Genomic DNA, 14,692 nt, shown 5'->3' with positions numbered 1-14,692 from the left:
TTCTAGTGATATTGAAAGTATGTAACTTCATAACAAAAGTATTTTAAATTCGATTTACTTTACTTTGCATCGTTTCAATCTAGCTTACAGAGATTAAATTCAATTCTTATTCTGTAATGCTCAAATATTTAACAAACTGTAGATTTATATATTGAGAATGACAGATGAAATCAAATTAAAAAATCATAATTCAAATATTAAAAAAATCCATCAGCTGATGAACAGCCTATGAATATCTATTAAACGAATTCCATTCTCTTGGCCAATGAACACATTTTTACAAAGGAAAAAAATTCATTGACCTATGACAATTAAGAAATTAAGATTAATATGTACCTCTTAAAACTGGATTAAGGAGACATAATAAAGAGACTTTTCAAAGTAAAAAGTATGTATTTTCGTAAATTTGCTGTAAAAATTGCACTCCCTTACCACAACACATATGTAAAGTTGAAAGTTTATGCACAGCTTTTGTTACCTGTTACTTGCTGTATACAAAAACAATGTTTTTGGCAATGAGCTAATTCAGACCAAAAGTTCTCATCAGTTCTTAGTTCAAAAACCATCTTTCAAACCAAAGACTCTCATCTGATGTTCCAAAAATTTTAAACATGTTTTATAATTAAAATTTTTACAATAAATTTATATTCAATAAAGTCATAAAAAACACAAAAACAAAGTAACGAAAATAGATTTATTACAAACATCACTGTCATACAAAACAACAGTAGGGTACATACCACAAATCGTCATCACTGTCTGTAACCAAGTGTGCATGAATGAAATGGCACAGTGCATGCACAACTGCATAAAAACGCTTTACAGACAAATTCTTAAGAATGCAATTTTCATGTTGTTCTTCCTTTTGTACAAACAAAAATCAGAAAATATTTCTTTGACCATTCAGGAAATACAATAGCGCTGAATTACACCAATTATATATATATAACCCTGATGAATCACAATAATGTTTAAAATACTTTTTATACATATATATCACAATATAGAAAACGGCATAGAAACATTAACACTAACATTCTTTTTTTATTCACAGCATACAAAAACATTGCTGCCTAGTATATTAACATGATGATAAAACAAAAACATATCTATTAGCACACTATATGCAGAACTCAGAAATTAAAAAAAAAAAAAAAAAAGTCACATATTTTTTACAGCCATTCCTTTTCCCAATGTGAATCAATGATAAATATCATGATGCATAAATTTTCTCCAGGCCAGTTTTTTAAGTTACTGCAATAATATAAAATCACACCTGAAGTGGTATTCATCTGATTTTTAAAGAGTTAATTTGTTAACATCTTTCTCAAATCCACTGCATAATTAATACACAATGTATAATAGTGATTTTCAGCATGCAGAAAACATTACAATAGTGTTCTGATTTAAATCCATGCAGATGGGATGAAGATTGTAAATGGTCCCATTTGAAATCTTTCTTTCAACAAAGTAATAAATATATAATGATATATTAAGTTATTCAGTAGAGAAAGAAAATTTCCTAGTTAAGATAAACAAAACGAAGTAAATTTAAAAAAAAAAAAAAAAAAAAAAAAAAAAAAAAAAAAAAAGAGAGAGAGAGAGAGCAGAAGCTATCCTAAATATAACAAATACATTTAATGGCAAATTAAAGTTCCCCCCCCCCATTTAGTAATTTAAACTGAGTGAGAAAGTCCAATTTTAATACATTTATAACAGAAAATATATGCAAATAATTAAATATGTATTAAAATACATCATAGAGACAAAACTTGCTAATCAGTAACAACATATCAAGCAGATGACTATGTTCTAAAATGTGTGCCTATATAGTTTCATTTTCTTTTGTTATAGTTATTAGACATAGGAGACTAGAATACCTTCAACAATGAGAGAGTTTAATTACCTCTTCTGATACACTTCATGACTAACAGGCAAAAAATTAGCTTGCATAATAAATAAAATATAAAAACTTCAGTCTTTGGTTTCTAATACATTTCATTTTTGATGCTGAAGATCAATCAGCTGTGATAAGGTTCCACTTCTATAAATTATCTTCAATACACTTTTTATATATACCTATAACTGATAACAGCTATTAAATCACATTACTAATAAAAAATAACAGAAATGCATATAATTCAAAATTACTAAGTAAAAAATAAAATATAAAAATTGATGAGATGAGAGGAAAACAGAATCTCAATAATGAACACAATGAAGTTTCAGTCCTGCTGAATATATAAAAATCTTAAAGTTAATACAAAGAACTAAAACATTTTCCTACTCAATACAAATCTCAACAATATTACAATTTCCTGGACAAAAAATAAAACACCGGTTTAATAAAAAAAATATTTTAAAATTAATTCTAACAGCTTTGACATACAATGTTCAATATGCAAAAACCAGACAAATACAATCATACTAATAAAAACTAAAGTTTATATAAAATTATAATGCAGTAGTAAAATAACAGCCAAAATATTATAGCTGAGATACATTTGAAATCTAATTTCATATCACAAAATATTTCAATAATAAAATAATAGTCACAGATACTGAAGCAGAGACATAACTCTAATTATAGATTCACAGAATTACTTCACATACGTATTTTTTATGAATTCAAAAGTTTCTTACTGAAGAATAAATAAATGCACTATAGAAAATTCATTTTATCACCCTGCCCCAAAAGTGAAAAATACATTCTTCATAAAAAGCAAGTGGTTATCTTTGTTTTTAACGAAGACAAAATAAAGACCACAAATTAAACAGATTAAAACATCTTGCTGAGTATGGTAGAATGTTTTGAGTATCTGTAACAATATCATAAAACACAAAAAAATTAAAACAACACTGCAGATACAAAAAGACATATATATATAAAACAGATTTAAAACTTTGAAACACTTATAATAATCTTATATATAAATATATAGATATTTAAAGCTTTAATTGAGTGAAAAGAAAAGGAGGAGGATAAAACAATAGCATAACAGGTACATGAAAACTAATACAGAAGTATTCATTCGTATTAATCTACAAAAGATAACAATAAAAAATTCAGAGAAATCAATGATATTTTATTTAGATTATTTAATATTATTCCAAAATATCTATGCAAATCATTAATATTTTCATACATAAATTAAAAAAAAAAAAAAAAAAAAGAGAGAGAGAGAAATTTAACATTGTTGCTTCCCATGTATTCAATTATAAATATCTGAAATGTAAATTGTGAACATAGTTAGGAATGCTTTTGAGATATGCGAATATGAGATACAATTGCACTAGTCTCAGTAAATTAGAAATATTTTTGTACTAAAAAATTAAATTTTTTTAAAATTACAATCCCTTTACAATGTTTTTCTTAGTAATATTCTTCAAGATTTAGTAAAATATTCCTAAAGTTTCAAATTCAAGTTAAGGAAAGTAAATAGCACATACATGTGCATTATACTTTCTGAACAACTTTATACACTAAAATTTAAATTTATCATTATCATTTTATAAACATTTTAATAAAGTCAGTGCAAAATCCCCCCAAAATTTTTTTAAATAAATAAATGGTAAATAGAACAAAATTTTGCAGCTTAATTTTATATTCAAAATTTTAAACTCTTATTGTAATGAAATAGAAAATTTAGAAGAAAATTAAAAATCATATCTTTATATGTATTTCCTTCTACTATATTTCAGCTATAATCAATAATATTTTGGGGCAATCAAAGTAAGTATGATATCAAAATTATGAAGACTACCAATAACACTGCAAAAATACAAAAGGTTGTAATTTTCTGGAAGATGAACAAAGTATCAATGATACAACACGAGAACAGTAGTCAACTGTTATTAAAATATTTAAAAAAAAAAAAAAAAAAAAAAAAAGAGAGAGAGAGAGAGAGAGCAGAAGCTATCCTAAATATAACAAATACATTTAATGGCAAATTAAAGTTTTTCCCCCCCCCACATTTAGTAATTTAAACTGAGTGAGAAAGTCCAATTTTAATACATTTATAACAGAAAATATATGCAAATAATTAAATATGTATTAAAATACATCATAGAGACAAAACTTGCTAATCAGTAACAACATATCAAGCAGATGACTATGTTCTAAAATGTGTGCCTATATAGTTTCATTTTCTTTTGTTATAGTTATTAGACATAGGAGACTAGAATACCTTCAACAATGAGAGAGTTTAATTACCTCTTCTGATACACTTCATGACTAACAGGCAAAAAATTAGCTTGCATAATAAATAAAATATAAAAACTTCAGTCTTTGGTTTCTAATACATTTCATTTTTGATGCTGAAGATCAATCAGCTGTGATAAGGTTCCACTTCTATAAATTATCTTCAATACACTTTTTATATATACCTATAACTGATAACAGCTATTAAATCACATTACTAATAAAAAATAACAGAAATGCATATAATTCAAAATTACTAAGTAAAAAATAAAATATAAAAATTGATGAGATGAGAGGAAAACAGAATCTCAATAATGAACACAATGAAGTTTCAGTCCTGCTGAATATATAAAAATCTTAAAGTTAATACAAAGAACTAAAACATTTTCCTACTCAATACAAATCTCAACAATATTACAATTTCCTGGACAAAAAATAAAACACCGGTTTAATAAAAAAAATATTTTAAAATTAATTCTAACAGCTTTGACATACAATGTTCAATATGCAAAAACCAGACAAATACAATCATACTAATAAAAACTAAAGTTTATATAAAATTATAATGCAGTAGTAAAATAACAGCCAAAATATTATAGCTGAGATACATTTGAAATCTAATTTCATATCACAAAATATTTCAATAATAAAATAATAGTCACAGATACTGAAGCAGAGACATAACTCTAATTATAGATTCACAGAATTACTTCACATACGTATTTTTTATGAATTCAAAAGTTTCTTACTGAAGAATAAATAAATGCACTATAGAAAATTCATTTTATCACCCTGCCCCAAAAGTGAAAAATACATTCTTCATAAAAAGCAAGTGGTTATCTTTGTTTTTAACGAAGACAAAATAAAGACCACAAATTAAACAGATTAAAACATCTTGCTGAGTATGGTAGAATGTTTTGAGTATCTGTAACAATATCATAAAACACAAAAAAATTAAAACAACACTGCAGATACAAAAGACATATATATATAAAACAGATTTAAAACTTTGAAACACTTATAATAATCTTATATATAAATATATAGATATTTAAAGCTTTAATTGAGTGAAAAGAAAAGGAGGAGGATAAAACAATAGCATAACAGGTACATGAAAACTAATACAGAAGTATTCATTCGTATTAATCTACAAAAGATAACAATAAAAAATTCAGAGAAATCAATGATATTTTATTTAGATTATTTAATATTATTCCAAAATATCTATGCAAATCATTAATATTTTCATACATAAATTAAAAAAAAAAAAAAAAAAAGAGAGAGAGAGAAATTTAACATTGTTGCTTCCCATGTATTCAATTATAAATATCTGAAATGTAAATTGTGAACATAGTTAGGAATGCTTTTGAGATATGCGAATATGAGATACAATTGCACTAGTCTCAGTAAATTAGAAATATTTTTGTACTAAAAAATTAAATTTTTTTAAAATTACAATCCCTTTACAATGTTTTTCTTAGTAATATTCTTCAAGATTTAGTAAAATATTCCTAAAGTTTCAAATTCAAGTTAAGGAAAGTAAATAGCACATACATGTGCATTATACTTTCTGAACAACTTTATACACTAAAATTTAAATTTATCATTATCATTTTATAAACATTTTAATAAAGTCAGTGCAAAATCCCCCCAAAATTTTTTTAAATAAATAAATGGTAAATAGAACAAAATTTTGCAGCTTAATTTTATATTCAAAATTTTAAACTCTTATTGTAATGAAATAGAAAATTTAGAAGAAAATTAAAAATCATATCTTTATATGTATTTCCTTCTACTATATTTCAGCTATAATCAATAATATTTTGGGGCAATCAAAGTAAGTATGATATCAAAATTATGAAGACTACCAATAACACTGCAAAAATACAAAAGGTTGTAATTTTCTGGAAGATGAACAAAGTATCAATGATACAACACGAGAACAGTAGTCAACTGTTAAAAACCTGGAACTGGTCAAACTGAGAAAAACTTTTATACCAAGCACTTGGTATAAAAATTACTAAAGTATACTCTGGAAAAAAAAAAAAAAAAAAAAAAAAAAAACTATAAATGTACAACCCAATACTTAAAATGTATAATGGATTAAATCTAATGTAAAAAGTGCATAATGTTTTGAATAAGAATGAAAAACTCCACATCAAAAATTTAAAATCTTTTCAGTACAGAATTATAAAAGAATTTCCTTTTTAAGATAATGAATACATATGATGATGATTATCATGATTTGGCTCTTCATACATGAGCATTTACTTTGGCATTCTTATTTTGTTATTTAATGCTTTCCATAAAATGCTAATTTTGATCTTCTCTTTGTTCTTAGCAAAATACAAAAAAGAGCATGATTCTGAAACCACAAACGCAACTCAAAATTAAACAAAACACAAGAAAGACTACAATGATACAAATATTACTAATTTCAAAACTACAATATGACATTTTAAATTAGTTTACACAGAAAAACAAATACGGATGAGCTTGGATTGCAATTTAAAGTTTTGAAAAATCTAATTTTAAAAATATGGACGGTTAATTACCACACTGGCCAAAATAAATTTCCGAAATTTTCAAAAGGGTAAAAATAAGGTAAAGATCAAAAGAAAAGGGGGAAATCATATAAGGCATATACTGGACTATCATAAAAGTGCTAAAAAATGTGGCATAACATATGCAGAATGTGCAATTACATGATATTGCTAAGACAAATTTATGAGAATGTTATATTTTGATGCAATAGAAAATTTTCGCAGTCATTTAAAATATGACTTATTAAAATAACATTTTCAAAAGAAAGTTTAAAAATGAAAAATGGTGTATTATGAATAAATGTTAAGGATATGTATCTAAAACATGAAACTGCCTATATATTACCTAGACAGTAAGTAGCATTTGCATGTAATAAAAATTAACCAAAACAACTAAAAAAAAAAAAATAATAAAAAAAAAAAAAAAATAAAAAAAAAAAAAATTAAAAAAAGAATTTTTCTACAAACACTATATACATTTCAAAAAGCATTATACAGCTTTACTTTCCTTTTCCAACTACATATAGCACACATACTTTTATAACACAGCAAGGTAACATGCAACTAAAGAAGTAAAAATGATCAAGCAAACTAGAACTTTGAGTTTCATTATGCAGGACAGTCCAGACATACGAATAAAATACATCTAAAATTAGCAATACTGTTTTTGAAAAACATTATATAATTTTCAAACAATAATTTTAACAAATTAAGAGATCTGTGTAGAAATTATTTTTTAGTCTTAATATTATGTTCAAAATGTTGGGAAAAAATCAAATTATCATACTAACAGTCAAGCTTTTTACAATTTTCTTAATATACACACATTCCCATTTTTGTCCTTTAAAAAGTTTGAATCTTTTCCATGTTATTATAATTAAAAGCTTTAGCAGGATATACTTTACCATTTTTCATATCTGTTAAATTTGTTTCTACTTCACTATATTTATTTTACATAATAAATAAAACAATGCTTGAAGCTACATATGCATTACTGCAGCAATAAATATCAGGAAGTGATTTTTTTAATTCTTTAAAATGTACATGCCCTTGCACTTTTAACAACACAAAAACATTTCAAACTTAGATTACTGAAAACTCTGTATTTTATGTTTATGAAATAGTGAAATCACTAACTTTTATAAGAATTTCTTTTCAGTGACATATCCATAAAAATTATTTAGTTAGTAAATGCTAGATATTTTACAAAACATTGAGAAAAATATTCATGTAAATAGCAATGTTTATTTATAAGATTATTTTGATAAATTATACATAAAAATAAGACAGTGAACTGCTAAAAATGAATGTCATCAATTATTATAATTGTTTTACAAGTTAAAGGATAGGCACCATTTCTCAGTTTACCCAGATTTCACTTGGTAGTTTATAATAACTTTCCTAAATATTACAAAGCAGAATTAATAATAATAATTTTCTTGCATATTCTTCAAAATACTTCCAATATCTGCATACTAGCAAAATTCAGTAATATAACTTTTTCTCCTGTCAAAATTAAAAACCTTTAAAAAAACAGCATAAAAAGAAGAAACTTTTAAATAAGTCACAATTTCCTATAGATAACAGCCCAACTAATTTACCATTTAAGGATCAATGAAAGGAGAACAGCTTTCTTTAAAAGGAAGTGGAGTAAAATTACTCTCATTACTTGTGCTTCTTTTGTTTAATCCCTATACAATATCTTTTCATGATTTACTTGAGAATAAGCCGGTAATTTCCATGATACAAATTAAATTCCTCTTACAACTGAAAGAAATATATCTGTTACATTTTATTGCAGTAAATAGTTTTAAATATAAACATTTTAATAATGGAATTTTTATATACCCAAAGGTATTAAATTAACATCTGGACTGCCTTTACAAGAAATAGTATGATGAAAACACAGAAGACATCGCTTATTATCAATCTTTACATTTTAAGTAGAAGCAAACAGAATCATGCATGCATAGATTCTGTATGCATTCTGAAGCTCTTAATTTGTAGGGAATTGAAACACGTTGAAAGCTACATACAACAAAGAATACACCTCAAACGCAAATGAAGTGATCATGAAGCCGTCTTTTTTGTGCTTGAGCTTTGCTGAGATTCTTCATGTTCAGACTGATTGAGAGGTATGGAAGATGCCCATGGCAATCCTGCTTTTTGGCCAACATCTATAATGCTGTCTAAAGTCTCATCTCGATTTAATATGGCGCCAAAGATATAAGTCTAAATTGGTTATAAAACATATTTCAATTAAGTTTCAGTAAGAAAAAACTGAAATTTCAAGATTCAAGAAATTGTACACAAAATGCTATTTTCCAACAACAGAAAACCAAAATCTGATAACTAATAAAATAAGCGGGCAACACATAGAATATTATAAGTATGCAATACACTAGAAATAAATATACTAGTATTCTAATGATGGCACTTTTTATATTAGATAAACATATTTGTAATGCGACTTGTTTTCTTATTTTGACCAGTTATAGTCATTTATGATTTTCCCCCCCTTTGATAACTTTATTTTATGAATAAAACAATCGCATGCACAGCAAAATACACTGAAATATGACTTGCAAACTTACTTTTTCAGGAGCAATCATTGTTACTTCAATAGCCATTCCACCACCTGGTATCCAAGGGTATGGTTTTGCCTGGAATAATAAAATAATTAAGTTTTTGCATCAGCACAACATAAACATTTGAACACATAATTTTTTTTAATCATGCTGCTTACCTTTTCGACTTTATTTATGTTTCTTAATGCCAAGACCAAATTCTTTGGTGTAATTGATTTGGACCTTTCAAAACATAGGAAACTGGAGAGAAAGCCAATTTAAAACCAAGATTAATTCCAAGCTAGAAATACAATTTGAAAAGTGACAAAAGTCACTTCTGTAATAAAACACCAAAAATACGTAATTACATAAGAAAGAAAGAAAAAATATAGAAAGTGTTATCTTTAATATTCACAATTAAGAATAACACTTTAAATATACATAAATGTTACAGTTTCATATCAACATGCCCAATGAAAATAATTTTGTTATTTTTCTGTTAACAGGGAACCAATTGCCAAATTTGGTAGACTGTTTATACTGCATCATGAAAAGATATGCAATCTTTCATGCAAGCAATGCCAAGATTATATAACAACAGGAGAACACAACAGTTCTTCCCATGTACACAGCAAAAAGATTTTGTTTAAAATATACAAGAGAATCATTCAAAATTGGCATTGCACATAATAAACATTTTATATATTACATTATATGACACATTACAATTATTACAAATTCATTATTTTTCATAAAGCTTTATGTATCATTTGGGTTACCACAATTAGTTAGATTTCATGGCAAAGTTTAGTGCTATTTTCTTTTTAAAGTAATTTCTTTTTTTTTTTAATTTGCTTAATATATACAGTTAAAATGAAGATTTTTACATACATCTAATCTAAAGAAATTTAGCATACAGAAGGACCCTTTTTTTTTTTTTTTACAGAAATTAAATGGAATCTTTAATAACAGAAATCTAAATATTCCATCTAATTTCTCTCTCTCTTAAAAAAAAAAAAAAAAAAAAAAAAAAAAAAAAAAAAAAAAAAAAAAACCCAAAAATTGCTTTTTATTAATCTTTTTGAAAATGTATAAATACTAACAGTAGCCATACAATATATTACACTAGCAGATTGTATTATTTTAGTACTGGGATAATTTATGGTACTTTTTGATTATCAGCACTACTAAGAAAAGTGACTAACTCGTTGTCAGCTTTGTGAATTTTTTAAAACCACTTATTTTACTATCTTTATGGAATTTATGTACTGTTCTGTGCATAAATAATAAAAAGAAGTGCTTTATAAGAAATAAGAAGCATTATGAAAAAGCAAATATCTATATGATTGATATTTATATTTTTACAGCCAGTAGATGTTATTCATCGAAATGACAAAGATAATTCATGTAAATCCACTTGTGAGCATACCTAGCTTGGCTATTGTTTTTCATATACCAGAAAATATACCAAAAACAGCAATTTCAGTGAAAACTGAAACTGGAGATGCAGATAATGAGAAAGAACCAGATTATAATGCACATAAAAGATGGTAACGTTTAGAGCAATGCTTCTTAAACCTTTTTAATGGCTCCAGACAGAGTTTTAGTCAATTTTGAAAAAGCATGTATGAATGCTGCTGCCATTGCTTTTCCATACGCTGAAATAAAAGGATATTATTTTCACTTATGCCAAAGCATTCTAAGAAAAATTTCAAATGTTGGTTTGATCAATGAGTTTGAAACAAGCATCGATTGCAAAATAAAGCTAAAATCACTTGCGGCTTTACCGTTTGTTCAACTGCATGAAGTAAGAAAAGTTTATGATCAACTTGCTAATACGTATCCCGACAAAGATAGGTACAATGAAGTTCTTACATACTTTTTTTTTACATACATTCAGGGGCTTAGACGTAGAAGACCACATTTTCCAGTCAAAGTGTGGAATCATTATACAAAGATATATATTTCCCTACAAATAATTTATTTCTTTGGTAAACAATATACATATGAAAACAAGTTTTAGGATTTGTTTCAAGTATTCATGAATTAATGAAAGAAAATCACATTTTAATAAGATGGATGTGCTTGTTTTTTTGCTGTATAACAAATTAAATCGTAACGCAATATTTGGCACTGCTACTTTCAAAGCATCTTCAACATTTTTAAGCATTCAACAATGTTAGGATTTAACAAGAGTTAAAGCTGAAGAAGTCATTTCACATAAGTATGTGGTGCTGAATGGCTGAATGTTTAATGCCACGTCAAAAATTGCAAGAAATTCAATTCTAACTCCAATCCAGAATTCAGGCAAAGATTTTTGTGGGAGAATAAGATTTAAGTTTGGATCAACACAAAAAGCTCAGAGAGCTCAAAAAATGCCTCTTGGGTGTTATATGACAGGTAATTAATTAATCTCATTAATGTCAATCAAAACAATTTTTTAATTAAGGATAACTTCCTAAAATCAAAATTCATCATAAAGCCATGTAACTATGTCTATTATAAAACTGTTTCTAGGGTTTTTAAATGATATACAATAATTTTTATAATTAAAGGTTTACAGTTATTTTTTCAAATATAAAACTGTCAACAAAAACATTTCATATAAATCATTTTTCCTTGCTCTTTTGATCTTTTTTATAAAAACTTTGATTTTATTATTCATAATAAATATACTGCTGTATTTCCCTTGAAGAAACTAATTAATATTGGTTAGTTTCTAAAAAATATCTGAAAAATAGTAAGCTTTGACTGCCATAAATCATTCTCAAGAACAACAGCAAGATCAAATTTCTATTCAAATAAAAATATAAAAGAATTTCATCTTAAAAAATGAAGCAAAAAATTAAAATAACAATAACCTTCTTAAACTTTACCCTTTTGAGATTCATTACTTCTGGGTGTAATAATACATTTTTGTCTTCAGAGACCAAGTCTTTACAGAATTTGAAAATAAATGGCTGTTAAGGGCAGAGCTCTTAATATAGTTTATACTTTTGATAGCATCCTAAAACATATCATTGAATTCCACTGCTTATTTTTGTGCTGCAAACATCCCTCAATGTATCAGATAGGAAGTAAAAGTTACATGATCATTACCAGCAGTTTTAACAAACAATTTAAAATCAATATTTCTGACAGTCATCACTTTTGCACCATCTGTGCATATTCCAATGCAGTTTTTCCTTCTAAACTTTCAATTTTAAAGAAATTGCTAACTTTAGTATATATGTCTTCCCATCTTTTAAGTTCTTTATAGAGCTTTATAGGCCTGGCCAAGAGCCCAGGCCATGATTCCATCAACAACAGAATGATCAAGAGATTTCCTGTCAAGGTTCTACTCTACTCCACAAAAATCATCAACCTCATACTACAGTGACTACTTTCCTGAAAGCTGGAAGTTAGCCAAAATAACTCCCATTCTAAAGCTTTACAAGTCTGCAAACCTACCTGAGTCCTGTCGTCCTATAAGCTTGTTGTCGTCACTCAGCAATATCATGGAAGCTGTCTTACTTACTCAAATTAACCCGCAACTTGAGCAGAATGACATCATAATTCCATACCAGTTTGGCTTTCGAAGTGAACATTCTACTGCGAACTAGCTATATCATCAGTGAAGAAGAAAGTTACTGGAGGACTATTTCTTGATATAGCAAATGCTTCAGATCGTGTATGGCTAGACTCACTCATATACAAATTACTCAACCTGGGTTTCCCAGGTTACATCACAAACATAATTTAATTTTACCTGACAGGTAGACACTTTGTCATTCATGTTTCAAACACACTTTCTACACGCAGAGCAATCCTTGCAGGGGTTCTGCTCGGACCTACTTTATTTAATATCTATGTGAACGACATTCCCACCACACATAACACAACACACGTAATGTATGCTGATGACACTGCGATCCTCACACAAAGTGCATTTCTTAGCCTAGCAATACAATTAGGTTACAAGAATACATTAAAATACTCGAGACTTGGCTAAAAAGATGGAAAATTAAAGTCACTGTTGACAGAACACAGGAAGTTCCATTCTCAGCAATCATCTTGAATAATTTGTTAATACTGTAATTTGTAACCTTGTTTACTTTATGTGTAATTTAAGATTCTGTATTTGTAACATTGCCCTTTAACAGCACCAAGAGACTCACATTACTTGCCCATTTTTTTTTTTTTTTTTTTTCAGAGTACTAAGTGTCTTTACAGGTTAACGCCAGCTCATTCCCCCTTCTCAGCTTTCCCAGATGGCATTTTAATTAGTCTCTGATTATTCGTATGCTCTAGTTTGCTACATTTATTCACTTAATCTCTTCTTAGTATTGAAATATAATATTTAAAACATTTGAAAAAATATATAATTATGTACATATTTTATGAATTTATCTGTTGAGTTACTCACTATCATGATTCGAAACAATTTATTTTGTTTGACAAGGGGTAGGATCTTAAGACCCAGGCACCCTGGTGTTACACTGTTTGTTCTCCAGTATGATCAATGTTTTCATTATAAATGTATTTGACATATATAATAGCAACTGAAAAATTTCTGAAATATCAGTTGTTTTCTTTAAGTTGTTCAAATCATTCGTTGCTAATTTAAAAAATTCTATTGGCAACAATGCTGCTTGAAAAGGAATTTTATCACCATATTTACTTCTGTGAAGTATTTCTGTCATTTTAATAGCAGCAGGTAATACAAAATGTTCTCCAATGGTGTATGCTTTTTTATTTTTAGCAATCAGAATGAAACTTTTCATATGATGCGAGTAAGTATTTTTTACCAATAGTCATAAATTTTTCATTTTTTCTTTGCTTGAAGATTTGAAAATAATTCAATATATTCTTCTGGTTTATAGATGTGCAAAGGATGTTTGGATTCAAGACGACTTTTTAATTTTGATGGTTTCGTACTCTCTATACCCAAAATGTTACAGCAAATTAAACAACGTATTTATTCATTATCATTGCAGTAAGTGAAAGATAAGCCAAATTGGACAAATGTCACATATTTTCTTTTTTTACATTTTAGATGCTTCTTTCTGATAACTAAATTCTACTTGAAAAAATTTTGTAGTGATGCCATATTTGTCATTATTTTTGATAATCAAGTTAACCATTCATGGGTAAAAAATACTTTTATCTTAAACATAAAAACTAAATAACATCACAATAATTATTCATATAAATATCAAACTTAGTTGAGTAAAGTAGTAAAATACAATACTGTATTATTCTTGCAATATACACTTCTATAGTGATAAAACAGAAACAACTGAATATCACAACTGAAAAGCTTTATCACAAGACTAGCTGCAGCAATGCTGACCTTATTCTCCGCATGCCTGATCTGGACTACATATTGTGAGTTTACGGCA

At 26.9% G+C, this 14,692-nt stretch overlaps 1 protein-coding gene across 1 annotated transcript in view; it reads right to left on the bottom strand.

The window, feature by feature from the left end:
• Window positions 1-680: 680 nt before the first annotated feature.
• The window catches only part of LOC118205556 (GRAM domain-containing protein 4-like), a 124,217-nt gene continuing 110,205 nt past the window's right edge, over window positions 681-14,692 (bottom strand). The window contains exons 17-19 of the mRNA XM_085817375.1: window positions 9,491-9,572; window positions 9,339-9,407; window positions 681-8,976 (exon numbers count right to left, since the gene is read on the bottom strand). Coding sequence (XP_085673501.1) covers window positions 8,815-8,976; window positions 9,339-9,407; window positions 9,491-9,572 — 313 coding nt within the window. The 3' untranslated portion in view covers window positions 681-8,814. The remainder of the gene's footprint in view (window positions 8,977-9,338; window positions 9,408-9,490; window positions 9,573-14,692) is intronic.

Source organism: Stegodyphus dumicola, chromosome 5 (genome assembly GCF_044657685.1).
Source record: "Stegodyphus dumicola isolate Sdum_Otavi_A_Nest chromosome 5, ASM4465768v1".
NCBI classification, from domain to species: domain Eukaryota; kingdom Metazoa; phylum Arthropoda; class Arachnida; order Araneae; family Eresidae; genus Stegodyphus; species Stegodyphus dumicola.
Note: the sequence above shows the minus strand (reverse complement) of the source record. Positions and strands in the feature narration are given on the sequence as shown.